General features: G+C 41.7%; 2 protein-coding genes across 5 annotated transcripts in view; both read left to right on the forward strand.

Annotated features, from left to right (window-relative positions):
• Positions 1 to 3384, forward strand: part of LOC135557643 (protein enabled homolog) — a 145675-nt gene extending 142291 nt beyond the window's left edge. For all 4 annotated transcript variants that reach the window (XM_064991115.1, XM_064991117.1, XM_064991118.1 and 1 more), the window contains 2 exons: positions 39 to 96; positions 461 to 3384. In XM_064991115.1, coding sequence (XP_064847187.1) covers positions 39 to 96; positions 461 to 498 — 96 coding nt within the window. In that variant the 3' untranslated portion in view covers positions 499 to 3384. The remainder of the gene's footprint in view (positions 1 to 38; positions 97 to 460) is intronic.
• A 3223-nt stretch (positions 3385 to 6607) lies between these two features.
• Positions 6608 to 18969, forward strand: LOC135557644 (delta(14)-sterol reductase LBR-like). The gene is made up of 14 exons (XM_064991120.1): positions 6608 to 6732; positions 9314 to 9488; positions 9707 to 9904; positions 10221 to 10292; positions 12641 to 12812; positions 13043 to 13236; positions 13835 to 13889; positions 14088 to 14282; positions 14475 to 14578; positions 16246 to 16371; positions 16458 to 16626; positions 16751 to 16831; positions 16941 to 17063; positions 17222 to 18969. The coding sequence occupies exons 2-14, from the start codon at positions 9318 to 9320 to the stop codon at positions 17380 to 17382; spliced, it is 1821 nt and encodes a 606-aa protein (XP_064847192.1). The 5' UTR covers positions 6608 to 6732; positions 9314 to 9317; the 3' UTR covers positions 17383 to 18969.
• Positions 18970 to 19664: the final 695 nt, after the last annotated feature.

A 19664-nucleotide genomic window follows, 5' to 3' on the forward strand; every position in this document is an offset into this window, starting at 1 on the left:
TGTTTTGTCTCTAATTGTCTTTGCAACCTTATTTTCAGGACATTCTGGACGAGATGAGGAAGGAGTTGTCGAAGCTGAAAGAGGAACTTATTGATGGTAACTGATTGCTTGAGCAACCTGATGCACATACAGAGGGCGCTTTATATTTGACCTGTTCCACTGCATGTACAAGTGGGTAACCTGTACGAGTGTGAGGTGTGAATTGGAAACGTGTTTTGTGCATGTCCCAACCCCCCATATGATGCCCTCGGAGAGTGGGGTCACGGCCAGGGCTTCTGCCACGTAATAGGTGACAGGGCGTGAAATAAGTTCCTCAAAGCACAGGAAGATCTTGCGTTCAGTTGAGGCCTACTGTACCTTTGTCATCAGAGAATCAGCATTGCACCATTCACGCACTGCATATCACACCAAAGACAACACAAACCACCATATAACTGACATGTTGTTTGTCTGTCCACAGCCATCAGGGAGGAGCTGGGAAAGTCGAACATGGCGTAGAAGGATCTCACCTGCCTGTGCATTACATCCATTACTGGACATCTGCGACAGGTCAACTTCAGATAGGACAATCTTATAAAGAACCCAAAAAGGAAAACAAAAAAAGTCTAAAAAGGTAGCGACGATAACAATAATAACCGTATTAATACAGAAGACAGTGTTTTGTCGGCAGAACAGCGTCACACACAGCTGGGGACGAGGGAGAGCGGGAGGCCGAGGGAGAGCGGGAGGCGTGTAGCATGGGAAGCACTGCTGGCGTCCATCTTGTGAAGCCTGGCCGTTCCTGCCATTTCCCCGCAGCCTCACCTGGAGGACAGGACACAGTCTTAAAAGAGGAGTGACTGTCATTATGCAAAGATTTCTCCCTTTGTCGATAACACAAGAAAACAAGGAAAATCAACAAATAAAAAAACGAACTAATATTGAACTGTATACTGTACTAACCATTGAAGTGTGAGAAATCAAACAGACAGCATTTACACTAAGAATTGGAACAGTTAGCGTGCAATTGTGATTTCATAGTGAAAAGACACATTTAGTGGGTGAGTGTGAAGTGTGGAGGCAGGAGGATAAGGGAAGTAGAACTCAGTTCCCCATAGGGCCATAGGAGGGAGCCTCTGGGTGTGAATGAAGGACTGACTGATGGACTTGGTATAGTCTACTGCTGCAGGACTCTGTAAAGCTAGTCTTCCTCAAATACAATTTTAACCTGAATATGTACAAATGACGAAAAAACGATATCTAGAAGTCTTTCAATCATGTCTGTTTTAATGTAAACTATGGCCATATCAAGTAGCTTAATCAACTCTTTCTTTACATGATGGTCTGTCTCTTGGTCTGTTTGGCTTAGTATCCGAATATCATTATCTTTTTTTTTTCTATAACGAGCTACTGTTCTGCATTTCTGTGTGTTGCAGGCTGATGAGACAGTCACAAAGGGTATGCCTTTCTAAATGTCAATCATTGTAGCTCTTTACCAAACAACCTCTGTCAATTAGTGATGGTTAATAATACTAAAATAACCGTGACCAGATCTGGAGATGGAGCTATTTGAAATCTCTGTACTGTTATTATGAGCTGAACTCTTTTCTCTCTCTCTCTCCCTCGCAATTTCTGGACGATTTTTGGTGCATGTAAGGTTTTGTACGGTGAGGGTCGTGAGGCTGCCACGAAATTGAATTATTGTCCATTGGTTTATAAGCAATAAGTGTAGCATCTGGGTTGAATTTCCCCCACATTATTCCTTTTAAATGTTTGTGTTCTTTTAACTCCATTCTGAACACCCGTTAAGGATGTGACTGTGTGACAGTATCTCCTCCTTTCCACTATATCCATCTCCTCCATAGATTGTAACTGTGTGAAACAGATGGGTTGAGAAGAGATGGTTGAACAGACCCTCCCAGTTTATAGCCATTTATGTACTGAATTTACTGAGGCATGCCATTATTTTTTTCAATTCATGGTATTTTGTTTTTGGGATTCAAGGCTACTGTATCTTTTAATTGATATTGCAGCTAAATTCTATATTCTATTTTTTTTGTTGCTGCATTTGAAAGAACTAGTAATGAAGAGGGGTGTGAGGGACACCCCAGAAATAGGTTTGTCTGCATGATGTATCCATGGACATGCTTGTGCCATTAAGTTAAGTGTTTCACTTGCGCTTAATGATGATTTATTTTTATTTTTTAAACGCCTTTATTTCCTCCCCTTTAATTTGAAGTTCTGATAATGGCCCACCTTGTTTGACTCATTTGGTCATAGGAATGGCAACAACTTTTCATTGAAAAATGTTTCCTTTTCAAAACAAAACATTTTGTGTACAGTGCCGAGTTCGCTTTCCTAATAATCTCGATGTACAATCAACTAAGAGAAACCAAGTCAACCTGAGACTGGTGTGAAAGAAAGAACTGTCTTCAATGTAAACCTCTATTGCTTCTATTCTCTTGATTTGCTGGTAAGGGGATCGACTTTGATCAGGGTTATGTCATGGCAACAGCTGAGGTGTGGTGGTGAGCATTATTCAAAACACTCCCCTTGTGTGTATTTTGCTCAAACACAACTCATTTAATTCTCTCTGGATCAAAGCATAGGAAGGTTTGCACACGAGTGTTTACAGCATCGATTGCACTTTATAAACCCATCGAAATTCATGATACTATGATGAACCTGCTTACAAGATGCAGCCATCGCCAAGAGTGTGACTATCGCACCAAAGGTTTCAGCTACAATCTCCTCCTACACACGTCACGCTCTACTGAGTCGCCTTTTGTTTCATCATTGTCAAGAGAAGGATACATATCTATATATCGATTTCTTTGGATTGAGTAGTGAAACGTTCTGATCAAGGATCATTCGTATCTACGGATAATTCTGTTTGTAATCTTCATGGTTTGTGCCTTGTTCTGAATTTGCATTTAATATGTAACAGATTTAAAGACCAGTAATAATACTAGGAACTGTCAAAATCTTCTTCTTTTTTTGCATCCTGGTATAGTTATTTTAAAGGGAGAATAATATCCGTTTCAAAGTACAGACAGGTTGTATTTTCCTCATGCCATTTGTATGTTGCAGAGCGGTTTAGGTTCTTGGCGCTTGGAAATCTGAAAATAAATATATCCTCTAAATTGAAAACATTTGATATCAAATTGTTGATTTTTGTCCCCAAACTCAGATTTTGCCATTTACTGAGGGAACTGAAGCTGGTGGACATAATAAAAATCATGCGGGAGAAATTAAACTGAATGTCTCTGAAATTAATTTATCAGCTTCCTTTATTTTTTATTTTATTCAAATTGTATCATACCATTCTCATGTTAATTACAATTTTCTTACATGCTAACATTGTTTTGTTTGAGCGAGTAAAATAAAAAATTGCAATACATGATCAAAAAGTACATTTGAATTGTGTGTTGTTAAATTAACATGGTTTCAATAACTAATTCCTACAACTTTTTAATCTGGATAATTCTCTCCTGTGGGACAGAATATGATGCACAGTATCTCTGAGACTGATCCAAAGACTTGTGCTGCATCAGCAGTTTCTCTGAGTTCTTCCCGGCCTTTGAAAATAACCTGTTTAGATCTGCACCAAAGATAATGTGTGGGATAGCATACCTGCTATATATACATGGCATTCATCAAATATTAAAAAGCTTGATAACGATGATTCAGCAGAAATACTGAAATTGAGCTTCGGCGAGCACCTTGGACTCTTCTTGTCACATGGTTATTATCAGCCTTGTTTTACTCTTCGTTTCAGTGTTGAATACTCTGCAGATGTTGAGTATAAAGAGGTCATTACTGTATAGGGATTGTCATAAGACTGAACCAGCGTTACAATTCAGTCCGACGTGTTAGTTACTCCCTTGCCACTTGTTCCTTGAGTAGGTCTAGGGAATTTTCAGCAGGCCTACTCCAATCACATCGGCCCTTACATCACTATTTCACACCCCATTAACAGACACGTTTTCTGTCTGAGCCCGAGCCCATCACAATTGCTAAGCGCAACCAGTCATCTGCATCTGGTCTTGCTGCTTCTTTTCACATGGGTGACAAGATCTCACAGTGGGAGTCTACTATTGTGTGCAGTTGTTTTCAACATAATGAACTGTATAAAGACACTTCCTGGAGGAGGGCTGAGAAGTCGCATTTGAGGTTTTGGTGTTGCAGCCGGAGTAGAGCGAATGCTCTGCAAGGGCGGAAACTGCTGTAAAACAGGAAGACCCTAAGCGGCTGCTTGGCTTCATGAACTCAGAGGGAGAGAGAGGGCTGAGAACGCTGTAATTGGGCAGTAGAGATTATTTTTATTTTTTCTAAATCTTTACGTAGTCATGAACTGTGAATGATTTGACACCTCTGCTCAGTTGTTTTCACTCTCCATGCAATCATTGCTTTTGCTGCACAAGATAATGTTTCATGCAGTGGTGGGAAAAGTCCCCAATTGTCATACTTGAGTAAAAGTAAAGATACCTTAATAGAACATGACTCAAGTGAAAATGAAAGTCACCCAGTAAAATACTACATGAGTAAAAGTAAAAAAATATTTGGTTTTAAATATACTTAAGTATCAAAAGTAGAGGGCCTCCCGAATGACACAGTGGTCTAAGGCACTGCATTGCAGTGTTAGAGGCGTCACTAAAGTCCCAGGCTGTGTCACAACCGGGTGTGATCAGGTGTCCCATAGGGCGGTGCACAATTGGCCCAGCGTCGTCCGGGTTAGGGGAGTGTTTGGCTGGGGGGCTTTTCTCGGCTCTTCGCGCTCTAGTGACTCCTTGTGGCAGCCCGGGTGCTTGCAGGCTGACCTCGGTCATCAGTTGAATGGTGTTTCTTCCAACACATTGATGTGGTTGGCATCCGGGTTGAGCAGGCGGGTGTTGAGAAGCGCGGCTTGGCGGGTCATGTTTTGGAGGACGCATGACTCGTCCTTCACCTCCCGAGCTGGTTGGGGAGTTGGAGCGATGAGACAAGATCGAAAAGGGGCTAAAAAATATATCAAAAGTACATGTAATTGCTGAAATACACTTAAGTATCAAAAGTAAAAATCTTTTCAAATTACTTTTATGTAGTTAACCAGATGGTGCCATGTTCTTGTTTTTTAAATTGACAGAAAGTCAAGGGCACTCTACAACACTCAGACATAATTTACAAACAAAGCATGTATGTTTAGTAAATCTACCACATCAGAGGCTGTAGGGATGGCCAGGGATGTTCTCTTGATAAGCAAGTAAACTGGACCCTTTTCCTGTCCTGCTATGCATTCAAAATGTAACATGTTCTTTTGGGTGTCAGGGAAAATGTATGGAGTAAATTATTTTATTTAGGAATGTAGTGAAGTGAGAAAAAAGAAGAAATCCTTGCACTGCTCTTGAAAGTATCAATGCTCTTTAATAATCTTTACGTATCGGCCTCAAGGCCTTCATCAGAACTTTTGTTCTGTTCAGTTTTTTTTAGGAATGACGTGAAGTAAAAGTAGTCAAATATATCAATCTTAAAGTACAGATACTAAAAAAGCTACTTAAGTAGTACTTTAAAGTATTTTTACTTAAGTACTTTACAACACTGGTTTCATGATAATCCTCCTTCATTAATTTAACATTACATTTACATTTAAGTCATTTGGCAGACGCTCTTATCCAGAGCGACTTACAACATTCCTTCATAATCAGCATGTTTCAACATTTTCTTGCAATGTCTGATTCCTTGAATGTGGTTTTGCAATCATTCTAAGCCTATAAAGCGACATCCTAAATTAAAATCACAGTTGTACAGTCAGTCAGAGCAATGTGTTGAAATTGAAGATTAATCAGAGCTTCATATTGTGAGGATAACACCAGCTGGTTTGTAAAGTTGAAAGCAACCCTGCAAAAATATGTGAATGTGAACTTGATCTCATATAGACATTATTTGGTTGATAGAGGTATATCCCACTGGTTCTGCGCTGTTTCTTCTAATTTAGTTTCAGCTAGATGAAAGAACAAGCACTATATACCCTGGGCTTGAATTAGATTAAACATCTGCTCTGGTCTAGAATGCATGAGTACAATAGAAAGTTGGGAAATTATGTGTTGGTGACCTGTGCCATCTAATGCTAAGATCTTTCAACAGGTGTTTGTTTCATGAGTAATCAACAGCCTGTAACAAAGCTACCTGAGACATTTCTTTACAGGTTTGGGGATTTTTAATTGTGAATTGTTACTGTTTAAACTCAAAATACTAATATGCTTTTATTTGTATTAAATTAAACATGTATATGCTTTACAATTTGACTACAAATCCAGAAAGTATGGTGTCATAGTATTTTCCATGCATACATTATGCTGCTGTCATGAACAATTCATCTAATTAAACATGAGTTAATCTTTGTTGTAGTAAAAAGTATATCTCCCACAGATTAAAACATAATTTCCTCCATTTTGTCCGGCGCTGGTAGACGTCTGACACCATAAACAAAGAAAACCGTAGGACACGCCGGTTACTACCAATCCGCACTCTGTTAAAATCCTCTGGCGACCAATCAGAAAATTAAATAATTTAAAAAGAATAGCGTTGTAGCCAATCAGCGGGCTTCGCGCCATCCTATTGAGTGGTGGGCTTGGCGGATAGAGGGAGGGAGAATTGGCTCGACATTTAGCTGCAGTTTTTGAACGTACGTTAGCGTGCGATTCACTTTCGTTCCAGGTTTTAAAGGGATATCTATGTTATTTTCCAAATTTGAGTTGTACGTGTTATCTGAGGGTAAGGGCGTTAATTAATTTTATAATTGATTGTGCATGAATGTGGCCACTTTAAATGTCTTTCCTGAGAACTTGGTCGCTGAACGTTATGGTATTGACTGTTTTGGGCTGCGTGGCCGTGGGATCAGAATAGTAACACCTGCGCTGCAGCTGAGCAATTTCGCTAATAACCTAACTGCTTATAATGAATAGGCTAGCTAACTACCTATCTATTGTCTGCACATGTTAAAGCGTCGGTGCAATGATTACAATTGCAAAAATGTAAACATGCCCTGAAACGTTAGCTAGCTAATGTTATCTAACATACCCGACTTACCACTAAGCAGCCTGCTAGTTTACGTTGCGTAGCTAGCCAGCATTAGCGGGGATTTGAATGCATGGCATTTTCCCTCCACCCGCTGTCACTTGAAGCTATTACAATGAACTTTAACGGAGTAGAGACGGCTAACATTAACACAAATCTAGCGAACGTTAGCTAGCTAGCCGTCTTGCGAGCGGTTATTTATTTGTACATTGCCTCATATTTTGGAATACCGTTAGTTGGGGTCCCGGTAGTTAGCTACAACCTGTAGCTACCGTTTGGGACTGCTCTTCCAACCCAACCGTGTTGCTAGGTAACGCTAGTTTTTGGTTACTCATCACTCTGGTGTGCTGGTTAATGTTATATATTCAACTGTCTGCATGTTTTCATTTAAATGTTATAATTTAGGCTAAATCTCTGGAATATGTTCACAACTGACTTGCGTGCACCATCATTTAGGGCGCTTTCACAAATCCCCTACGACCCCGTGTCCTGTAGTGTTTGGCACCCCGATGTCGGGCTATAAATCATGTGTGAAACGCAAACAGATCCTGGAGCTGTGTGGGTCCAGGATCCACAACCACCGAGCACGGGGTTATTGTGACTCGGCAGCGCGAGTCGCGTGGAGCTTTTCTGCGAGTTGGACACAAGCGCGCTCGCTAACGTCAGGTAGAAGGCGCCTTGCTAATCACGCACTAAAACGGTGGTTTTCAGGTCTTGTGAAAGTAAAACGTATTCCGTCAAATTCTCCCAAACGCTCCAGGAAACCGAACCAGGGTACCGAATGTCATATGTGAAAACGCCCCTAACTGTTAGCTGACATTAAGATGGATGGCAACAAAAACAACTAATTGGACGGTTGAACCACAGACAAGTCTTTGGTTAAACTTCTCTAATGAACACCTGGCGGTGGTTTGGTGAACTTTCTTTTGATTAGCTAGGACTGTTTAAGTTCTTCATAAAGTGATTGAAACGGCTTTAATTTAAAATGTCTTTTAAAGGGCTGTGTCTGAGGTATGGCACAAAACAAAAGACCAGGGCCTGACTTACGAAGCTCCCACCACATCAAAGCTGGCATCTTTCCTGGAGTAGGGTATCCTGTCCGCAACGTTTAGCTAGCTAGACCTTTAACCATATGGAGGAATTCAACAGGGACGCCAGGACAGCAGGGTTTTGCATTCATTAAATTGCATATATTTCAGCAGCTGTGATGTAACATACCATTTTGACTTTTTTGATGAAAAATGACACATACCAGTGAATGGTTGCTTGTGATCATTACAAGGACTGAGTTGTCCAAGTATGTCAGGCACTTCAAGTCTACAGTTTTACCCCTCTATTTAATATGTATATTCACAGGGACTATGTTTTCATAGTGTGTATGTGTTTTAAATAGTCCGTGGCAAGAACAGTTGTATAACCAGAGCAGGCTTTCACTTGTTGATTTGACATGGGTAGACATGGGAGCACAACTTCTATTAAACTTCTAAAATGCAGTTTCTGATGTTACCTGAACATTACTGGAATTCTGTGTACAAATGCTATTGAGAGAGTGATAAAGGGGACAGGAATGGCAATGACTAGTTTTAAAACTACAGAGTTAACTCTCGTGGGGATGGGAACGTCAGCAATTCTGTGAGCTCTGCATCCCCTTCCATACCGCTGACCTCACTGCTCCATTGTGTCAAGTCTTGTGCTCTTCTGTCCCCCATTTGCATGTTCTTAATGCACACTGTGAATGTCTCATCTAGCCTAATCTGCCTGAATCTAGTGTGATTGGGGAAATGTCTGGAAGAAAAGTTGTCCCCGTCGTAGACCGTTTTGATATGCACACCCAATTCATCTGAAAAAGTGGATCATTGTAATTAGGGATGTTAACGTTTAGCTATTACATACATTTGACCGCGGTTGCTTATCAGTCTATGGGTGGAATTAAATAAGCTTGTATTTTCCTTAGTCGTCATGTATCTTATTTATCACATGAGCACAGCATACAGATCCTAGTTTGAGGAGTGGAATAGCCTATCACCTGTCAGACAGCACGATAGCAGCTCCTCAGAAAGCTGGTACTGGAGTGAAACTTACTTTTATAAGCCCAGTCATGAAAACGGAAGTTTGAGCGAGACTGCAGTTTCAAAACCCTCTTGTATTTGAAAGGGAGAGAGAAACATCCCTGATTTGAACCCATCCTGGCAGCGCTACATTATACATGTGGCAGTGGCTTAGACCACCCCATGATACTCCCCTGGTTTTTAACATGCTCTCTCTCTCTCTCCGTCAGGTAAATGAGGATGCTGGGTACTAGGTTTCAGAGTGGGGACATGGTGATGGGCCGCTGGCCTGGTAGCAGCCTGTTCTACGAAGTCAAGGTGCTGAGCTACGATGCCAAGATTCAGCTCTACACCGTCATCTACAAGGATGGCACTGAGCTGGAGCTCAGAGAGGCTGACATGAAGGTAGGAGCACTCTCTATCTCCATGGCAACCATGTCACTGATGACATGACACAGATGGATGGAATTTCTCTATCTTGACAAGATTCAGGAATTTTGATCTTATTTTACTCAAATATTATCTTATGATATGTTGATTGCGCCATTGGTGCTGGCCTTTCTAAATTCAGCTATGTAATAACAAGTTTGTAACCTTGCTAAATGTGACAACTTATGTTCCAGAATCCAACTGGCTTTAAACCAAGCCGTCGTTCTCGCTCCCGCTCTCCGTCGCGGCGGCGCAGTCGTTCCCGTTCTCCAGCCAGGACCACCCGGCGCTCCTCGTCTCGCACCACCAGTGGCACCTTCGCCACAGAGACGCCTGCTGCACGCAAGGAGCCCAAAATGAAAGAAGTGCTGGAGATCAGACTCAGCCCTGTGGTGAGGAACACATGTCACACACACTGCTGGGATTTAGAATGGCTTTTTGTTTTTGAGTGTTGCTCTGCTGCATGTGTGTTGTATTCAGAATGCACTGTAAAACGCATGACCTCAGAGGTGGCATTATTTGATAGTAGATCAAGTGTTGGCTAATAAAATGTAATAAATAATAAATATTTTTAAACTTTTTGTGTATGTGTGACCAGTGGGTCCATCTTTACATAGTGACACGTGTGCCTCTTTTTCCGTATTGTTTGTCATCGCGTTCCTTTTTCCTCATGTTGACGTTTTGCTTCCCTCATTCCATTTACCACAGACTAGGCCAGTTGAGAACAATGGCCACAAGCATGAAAACAAAGAGAATGATACTGCTGACAAAGTCGATGAGGTGAGACTTTAGATAAAGTACATATTTTTCTATATTTTTTTAAACGTTTGCATCTATCCATAATGATGTCAATGCTCCTAGAACAAAATTAAATGTTTTTTGGGCTGTATGCAAGTTTGGCATTAGACTTGTAACGAGGGACGCACGATATATCAAACATATCGTAATCGGACAATATTAGGTAAAAAAGCCAACATGGTATCGGCCGATGTCTAGTTTAACACCGATGTGCAAAACCGATGTCAAAGCTGACGTTCATACCTATATAACGTAGGTACATGGCGTAATGACAACGCGTAAAATGTTGCGCTATACGTGCAATACAGCATTCATATACTAGCCTATAATGTCTGCTGTGTGGATCGAGCAACAAGTCGAGCAGTCATTTGAAAGAGTAACAAAATTTCAGTGAGACAACTCGAAGGTGAAATCCGTTAAAGCCAAGATAATGGATTTTATTGCCCTTGACAATCAACCGTTCTCTGTCGTGGGTGGTGTTGGCTTTCGCCAACTGGTTGAGCACCGGTTAACACTACCAAGTACGCTATTTTCCCAATGTTGCCCTACCGGAGTTACACAGTAATGGCGTCACTGCTATTCGCTTCATGACATGCATACGAAGGCGTGCCGTTTTGGGTCTTTGCGTGTCAAAAAAGATAGAGTAGCACTCAAAGCTGTACAAAAAAGTCTGCAAACACCGGTCATGTTTTTACAGTACTGCGTTGGTAATAAAGCATAATTAGTTCAACCTTAACTTCTGGGGTAGCTAGCTTTAGCTTGGTACCTAGCTTGCACCAATACAACCAGCCTGATAACAATGATCAGTAGAAACTGCAGTTATTTTCATTATTATTAGCAATGATTTAGGAATCCTTGTAAGTATTGTTGTTCACCTATTGAAATTGAACTTTAGTTCATGAAAATAAATAGCAAGCCAGCTACTTATCCCTGTTGCCCAAAGCTAATGTTATAAGCAGCCAGCTAGCTTCATCTGGCTAGTGAGGCTTGATCTGACTGTGTTGTGAAGCTAGCCACAATGGTAGAATTTGCTGTTTGCCTTCAAAATAAAAGTATGTCATTGACAGTGATGCAAATAGTATAATTATGATATACTTTTATTTTGAAGGCTAACCACAAAGTCCACTATTGTGGCTAATCCTTATTGTGGCTAGCTTCACATAGATGGGTCCGCCCATTAATCAAATAAGAACTGTCTTATAAATGAGCGTTATTTTAGATGACAGCTAGCTAACTATATAGCTAGTTAACTAGCTACTGAAACAGATTGTCGTTTTGCTGTTTTTGGGGAAGAACATTGTTTGCATCCATGAGCTAGCTAGCTTCTTTTTTAATGACCAGCACTGTAGATGCTCGAGACAACTTCACCAGCATCATAGCATACGTATTGATGAATCATTGTGACATATGAGTGAGAGTGTAACCGATGTGTGATAACTATGTAAAAAAAAAAATGTATGGATGTGTTAAATTATTATGTGACGTACAGTCATATTCAGGTCCTGATTGGTCAACAAGCTTATTTGACACGCAAACACCCAAATGCCGTTCCATTAAAAATCCTGGTTGAGAATGAAACGACTGAACAAATTATCAACTGAACAGCACAGCGAGTAAGTCAAAGAAATAGGTTTTGATTAGGTTTTACTGGTAATGGGGACACAAATAAACAAGTTTATTTTTATTTTTAAGAAAGACCAAAGTTAAGACGAGATTCTCTCACTCTCAATGCCAACAAAATAACTTTTTTTGTGTGTGTGTAACCTTTATTTAACTAGGCTAGTCAGTTTAGAACAAATTCTTATTTATTTAGCTTGTTTGTGAATGGGCTTTTATATGTAGGAATGTCATGATTCATGTTGTACCTCCTGTGTGTTGGGAGGACTCTGCATGGGAGACTCAACCTGTACCAAGCCCCAGCTGACTGAGCCACACACCACTTAGGGTCCTGCTAATGTTCCAGAAGTCAGTCACATGCTGTTTGAACATGTGCTACCTCTTTTCTCTGCTCTATTCAGAGGCTCTGAGAACTTCTCATTGCAGTTTGTGAAGACTTTGCTCATAGTTTGTTAAATGAATACTTAGAATGCCCATACAACGCTGCCAACCTTGTAGTAAAAACAAACAATGGTTTATGGTGGTATTTCCTGCTATAACAAGTGTTCACTTTTCCTTTTTAAGAGATGCAAATCTACAGATAATTTGTGTGGCAAATAGAATGGATGTGCATTATGTTCCCTATGAGCTTAAGTCACTGAGGGTTAGCCATGTCTGTGTAAGTGAGTACCACCACTCAGCCTGACTGTGTGTCTAACCATGTCTACCTCCAGAAACCTGCAGAGGCGGAGCAAGAGAAGGTATTAGAGAGCCGCTACAACCTCAGACGCAGAAAGGATGACGGTGACGCCAAGCCAGCTGAGCAGACAGAGGAGGACGCTGAGCTGAAGCCTGCAGCAGCCACAGCCCCCATCACCACTGAGCTGGAGTTTGGAGGGAGGCTAGGTGAGAGGAGGAACAGAGAAATGTGGCTGCTGTGCCTCTCCCAGCTGGATAGATAATGTGAGGGGGAGGGGTACTAGTCTGCAAACTGTTATGCCAATCAAATTGCACTAGGATGCACATTGTTTGACAAGAATGCATTTCGGGAGGGACAGTAACTGGTTGAAAAAAAAAGACAGACAGACTACCTTATGGCTCCATTCACTCAGTGTCTTTCCCCCCTGTGTTTGCAGGAGTGTCCTGCATGATGCTGTTCCTGCCTGTGGCCGTGTTGGGACTGATGGTGGTTTGCAGTCAGGAGGATGCTAGCCTGATGAGCCCCCCCTCTCTGCCTGCCCTGGACTCCCTGTTGGATCCACATGTGTTTGGCATGGTGGTCCTCTGGTTCCTCTTCCAGGCCCTGCTCTACGTGCTGCCTGTCGGAAAGGTAACGTGATCACCAATAACCTCACTGCTCTTCTGGCACACATGTAGGATCAGCTTACTCTGTTCTAGTCATTGTGGGGAAAACACAGAACTGAACTATAGATGATCTAGTGGGCCAACCATATTCTCAGAATTCTACTCCCACCATGATTGAAGACTACACACACCAACCCCCCCTAAAGTACAGGCCATACAAATGACGCCCATCCGTGACCTGGACAGAGCACATGACTGGCGCTCACGCCTCGTTTCTGCTCCTTAGCCAGGGCAGAAATGAGAGGAATCAGCAGTAGTAGGCTACTGTCCACGCTGGAACACTACAGGTAAGAATGGGAGGTTTTGTTCAGTTTCCTCTCCTGCTCATCTGCCTTCTGAATACAGTTGAAGCACACGTGCCTTTTTGAGAATGTAGGAAACGTTCATCACATGGCTCCCATGAAATCCTGTTCTCTAGGTCTGAGGAGTGTTTACATTAGTGAAAGGGGATAATATAAGCTTTTAACATGTACAAAAAGTCCCCTGTCCTAGCTACATTATCCCTCTCATAATGTATTTCCTGTAAGGTTGAATGATGGTCCAACCTGTGTTTATGTCCCCAGGTTGTAGAAGGAATCCCCCTGAAGAATGGAGAGTGGCTGAAGTACAGAATGAACAGTGAGACATTCTCCTGTGTTTCATGTCTTCTTGTTTGTCATTTTGAAGGAATTAACTGGTCAGTTACTCCCAGCACATTGAGATCTCTAGTAAAGCACTATGCCGATGTATTTCATTAACATATAATTCATGTAAGGAAAGACCCTTTGGTTGAAGAACTTCCTGTGTATTAACCCTGCATGTCTCCTCCACCACCAGCCCTCCATGCCTTTGTGCTGACGGTGGCTGCCCTGGGGGCTGCAGTCCATCAGGGGGTGGACCTCGGCTACATCCACAGCCACTTCCTCCAGCTGGCTGTGTCTTCCCTGCTCTTCTCTGTCCTGCTCAGTGTCTATCTGTACGTCCGCTCTCGCTGGGCACCCCAGGACCAGCTGGCCCCTGGAGGAAACTCTGGTGAGTGGGTGTGTTTGTGTAGTTATCACTGGTAGAGAAACGCTTCTACAATCTAGGCCTGATTTATTCCATGATATCGGTATATTATGGCATGGGCCAGCATAAGGTTAAGGGCAAAGATTACTGTACTGCCCATTGGCATGATGCCTCCCAAGTGGGTAATGTAATATGATTAATCTGTTCTCACCTCAGGGAGTGTGATTTATGACTTCTTCATGGGAAGTGAACTCAACCCCCGGATCAAGGGCTTTGATCTCAAATACTTCTGTGAGCTGCGCCCAGGATTGATGGGTTGGGTAAGTTTAGTGTACCTAAACATGTTCCCATTTAAAGTACTTTTCAGCTGTATATTAGCCATTTAGTGTAGATTAAACTGTTTTTATTTCCTCACACACACAACTGCAAAAAAGAACAAGCTCAGTGTTCAGTTTCCCATTATGTGGTAAATGTGAACAACACAGAATAAATCCTAAAATCATACTACAGTAAATTTTGGCGCTAGTTTGTCTGAGGTGCACTATATATACAAAAGTATGTGGATAACCCTTTAAATTAGTGGATTCTGCTATTTCAGCCACACCTGTTGCCGACAGGTACAGTACCAGTCAAAAGTTTGGACACCTACTCTTTCAAGGGTTTCTCTCTTTAAAAAAAAAACATTTACTACATTGTATTATAACAATAATAATAATAATAATAGTGAAAGACATTAAATCTATGAAATAACACAAACCATGTAGTAACCAAAAAAGTGTTAAACAAATCAAAATATATATTTGAGATTCTTCAAAGTAGCCACCCTTTGCCTTGATAGCTTTGCACACTCTTGGTGTTCTCTCAACCAGCATAATGAAGTAGTCAACTGGAATGTAGAAAATAGTAAAAACAAAGGAAAACCAATGAATGAGTTGGTGTGTCCAAACTTTTGACTGGTACTGTCTATAAAATTGAGCACAGCCATGCAATCTACATAGACAGACAAACATTGGCAGTAGAATGGCCTTACTGAAGATGTCTGCCCTGCTAGCGATGCCCCGGTTAACTGTAAGTGCTGTTATTGATAAGTGGAAACGTCTAGGAGCAACAACGGCCACACAAGCTCACACTACAGAAGCTCACTGTAGTGTGTTAAACTGCCCCTGGAAGTAATGTCAGCACAAGAACTGCTCCTCTGGAACTTCATGAAATGTGTTTCCATGGCCGAGCAGCCGCACACAAGCCTAAGATCACCATGCACAATGCCAAGTGTCGACTGGAGTGGTGTAAAGCTCGCAGCTATTGGACTCTGGACCAGTGGTAATGCTTTCTTTGGCGTGATTAATCACAGTCCAACATCAGGTGAGCGCTACCTGCCCCAATGCATAGTGCCAACTATAAAGTTTGATGCAGGATGAATAATGGTCTCGGGCTGTTTTTCATGGTTTGGACTAAGCCTGTTACTTCCAGTGAAGGGAAATATTAACGTTACAGCATACAATGACAGTCTAGACCATTCTGTGCTTCCAACTTTGTGGCAGCAGTTTAGGGAAGGCCCTTTCTTGTTTCAGCATCTCAATGCCCCTGTGCACAAAGCGAGGTCCATACAGAAATGGTTTGTTGAGATCGGTGTGGAAGAACTTGACTGTTCTGCATAGAGCCCTGACCTCAACTCCATGTAACACCTTTGGGATGAATTGAAACGCCGACTGCGAGCCAGGCCTAATTGCCCAATATCATTGCCTGACCTCACTAATGCTCTTGTGGCTGAATGGAAGCAAGTCCCTGCAGCAATGTTCCAACATCTAGTGGACAACCTTCCCAGAAGAGCTGCTATAGCAGCAAAGGGGGACCAACTCCATATTATTGCCCATGATTTTGAAAAGTGATGTTCGATGAGCAGGTGTCCACATACCTTTGGTCATGTAGTGTATGGATTGTTTTGCTGTCCGTTTAATCAGGCTTGTGACGTCTGTGTTCTGTCCAGCTGGTGATCAACGCTGCCATGGCTCTGGCTGAGATGAAACTCCATAACCTGGACTACCCTTCACCAGCCATGATCCTGGTCAACTGCTTCCACCTGTTCTATGTGCTTGATGCCTACTGGCATGAGGTACAGAAACTGCTGCCTAATGTTTTATTTGGTCTCTATTTATTTGGTTGTAGGATGTAATCTGATGGTTGACTGTTACTCCCCAGGAGGCTGTCCTGGGCTATATGGATAAAACCCATGCTGGATTTGGCTTCATGCTGGTGTTTGGAGACTTGATGTGGGTTCCCTTCACCTTCAGTCTACAGTCCTACTACCTGGTTTACCACCCCAACCACCTCTCTCTGCCCTGGGTCGTTGGCATCGTTACTCTCAATGGTTAGTCAGTACAGGAATTTTTTTAGTTTTGGCATTTGGCATACGTTTATATAAATCCTACATGTAATCTGTAATGTACTTTTTGTTGTATGAGTAACAGTATGACGTTGTCTTCACGTGTTAGTCATTGGATTTAGCATCTTCCGTAAAGCAAACTCGCAGAAAAACGCCTTCAGAAGAAATCCTTCAGACCCTACATTATCCCGTAAGTCCTCAATCCCAGTACGTCTTATTCCTGTATAAACATTAGCAGGCCACCTGCCTTGATAAAGGGATGAAGTTATTCTCTGTCATGTTGTTGCTGTGTTTTCCAGATCTGAAGACCATCCCTACTGCCACGGGGAAGAGTCTCCTGGTGTCTGGTCTGTGGGGGCTCGTCCGTCACCCCAACTACCTGGGTGACCTCATCATGGCTCTGGCATGGTCACTACCCTGTGGTGAGTTAGTCATAGCTGGTTAGTTACCAGGTGCTGGTTAATTTGTTTGATTTGTTTTTCTGAGCTGTGCTGACCATGCACCAGAAACAGACCAGTAAATCTACACGTCTTGATATGTGGAGACGCTGAAGTGTGTGTTGTCTGTGGTCGTCCTGTAGGGTTCACCCACATCCTGCCATACTTCTATGTGATCTACCTAACCACCCTGCTGGTCCACCGGGAGGCCCGGGATGAGGCCCACTGCAGGAGGAAGTACGGCTCGGCGTGGGACGACTACTGCCGAGAGGTCCGCTACCGCATCATCCCCAGAGTCTACTGAAACCTTCGCCACCCCGACCTCCAACCAACTCCACGGCCTCCAATTCTGCAAGCTCACAACTCAGCGCATGGCTACATGAGTTTGTAGAAACAAGTTGTTTGGAAAATAGAATTTAAAGACATTGGGAAACTTGAATTTCAAAAAGGGGGAAGCTTGATTCTTGGAAGTTCTGCAGGAGCAGCTTTCTTTGAAGTGTGATGGTTTTATGAAGGTACACTAATTAGCTGGCTGAATTTGATTAATGCCCTTTAAGAGCGAAAAGGTTTCAAAATTGAAGAAAAAAGAAGCCTCAGTCTGTGGAAGGGATGTATATATTTTTTGTACATAATTATTTTTTTAAACTTTAAGATGCCTGTTAACATTGCATATTTGATCTGTTTTTAAGTTTTCACTCCCATATCCAATTACAATATTTGCTTGGCTTTAATTTTGAAGTATTTTGTAATGATACCTTTGGTATACATTGCTTTTTGTGTATATTGTCAATGATGGGATTTAAATGCTCTTTTATCTGTACAGTTAAAATGGGATTAACGATCTTCCTCAGGACTACAACATTCACAAAATAGCATTTAGACATATTTTTATATAGATGTAGCCTAGTGTTAACTGAGTGTAAAATAAAAAGTATTTGGTTGTTTTAAATGCACTATGAAAGATTGTATTTTATACCAAAAGTCTATGATTTGACTCTGCTTACTCCGGTTCACTGTCAAATTCTTCCCCAGTCCTCTGGATCGTAGTATTGTTTAGCTAAGCTCCTGTTATAGTCACAGTCCCCTTTCCAGAGGGAAGACAACCAGTCTGTTGATCAAATCCACAGTATCTTATTTAAAACCATTACCAACTGCAAGGGCACTTAGACAGTATCCATGTTAAGCACCTTAAGTTATTCAAGACCTTACTTTTCAAAAAAGGCATCACAACCATATTTTTCATTTAGTGTTCAATTTTGAGTTTGTCACGGTGAAAACAGTCATACTTTCTGTACGTGCAATGAATGCTGTGTCGTGTGGTAACCACCTGGCAACGGTGTTTAATCCTGTGCAAGTATTTTCTGACCCAGCTGTAGATGAGCAGTATAGCAGCAATAGAATAACTAGAATAGGTGGCATTTTATGCAACTGAATGCAATGTAAATATTAGATTTTTTTTGTGTGATTTTATTTTAAGTACAAAATGTACAAGTGATGTTAGATCTTGTTTTACAATAGATATTTGATTTAAACTGTTAATTGCCTAAATTACCACTAGCCATTTTTGTTTACAGCTAGATCTGCTGTTCTCTTGACAATATTACCATGTAATCTTAGAACATAACTTGTGATTTGTCTTAACTATTTGTCATTGAGACCCATTCTGTACTCAACCTTTTGTTTTGACTGATGGGACTGGCAACAATTTCTTGTTTGGGTCAGCTGGCTGTTTGTTGAAGCTAAAACAAGTTGGATGTAACTAGGACAGTGGAAGAAGACCCAATGTTCATGATTTGTTCAATGTCCGTCTCCAACGGAAAACGTGACAATGGCTGGAAATCTCGCCTTGTACAAACGTTTTTGCAAAAAATAAAGGTTTACACTTACAGTATCCATGTTACTCAGACATGTCTAACGATTCAACACATAATGCACTGAGGCTAGACTCCTAGAAAGAGAAGACAAGTGAAACAATGGAAGGTCAAGCAAGCAATTCAACACTTCTGCGATGCAGCCAGAGGTCAATCTGAGGATGGGGCTGGCTGCTGCTGCAGATCTGAACAGGACCAGAGATCAGCCCCCTGCTGCAGACACGGAATCAATTTGAGATGCTCTAAGTCATGTGACCCTTCGTACTGACTGCAGTGTGAATGGTAGATCCCCAAAATAATGTATTTTGCTCTCAGCACGTCACCAGAGATGTAAAAGTCTTCTCTGCAGGTGTTTGGTAGCCTGGTCTAACGTCTCTTACTCTTGCCAACTCCATTGCTCATTGTCAAGCCAAACATCACAAGGAGTTTGCATGATAGTAATCAGGATGGCACTCGGGCTAGGTTGTTTGGTTATACTGTACCTTATTTCTATTCTCGCGAGCAGATAATGTATTGCTGCAGCACTTCTACATAATACAATCTCCAACTGCTTTCAGTTTTTCCAAGTTTGAATATTGTCTGACAATAGTCCAGTTACAGGGTTTGGAGCATCGTTTTGAATCCGAGATATTAACAGGTTTTCATTGAGACTATACATTGTATAATCCTGCCTGTGAGCATAGTCCTCCTTACCTTGCTCCCTAGCAGGGCTGAA

The sequence above is a fragment of the Oncorhynchus masou genome, chromosome 16 (genome assembly GCF_036934945.1).
Source record: "Oncorhynchus masou masou isolate Uvic2021 chromosome 16, UVic_Omas_1.1, whole genome shotgun sequence".
NCBI lineage: Eukaryota > Metazoa > Chordata > Actinopteri > Salmoniformes > Salmonidae > Oncorhynchus > Oncorhynchus masou.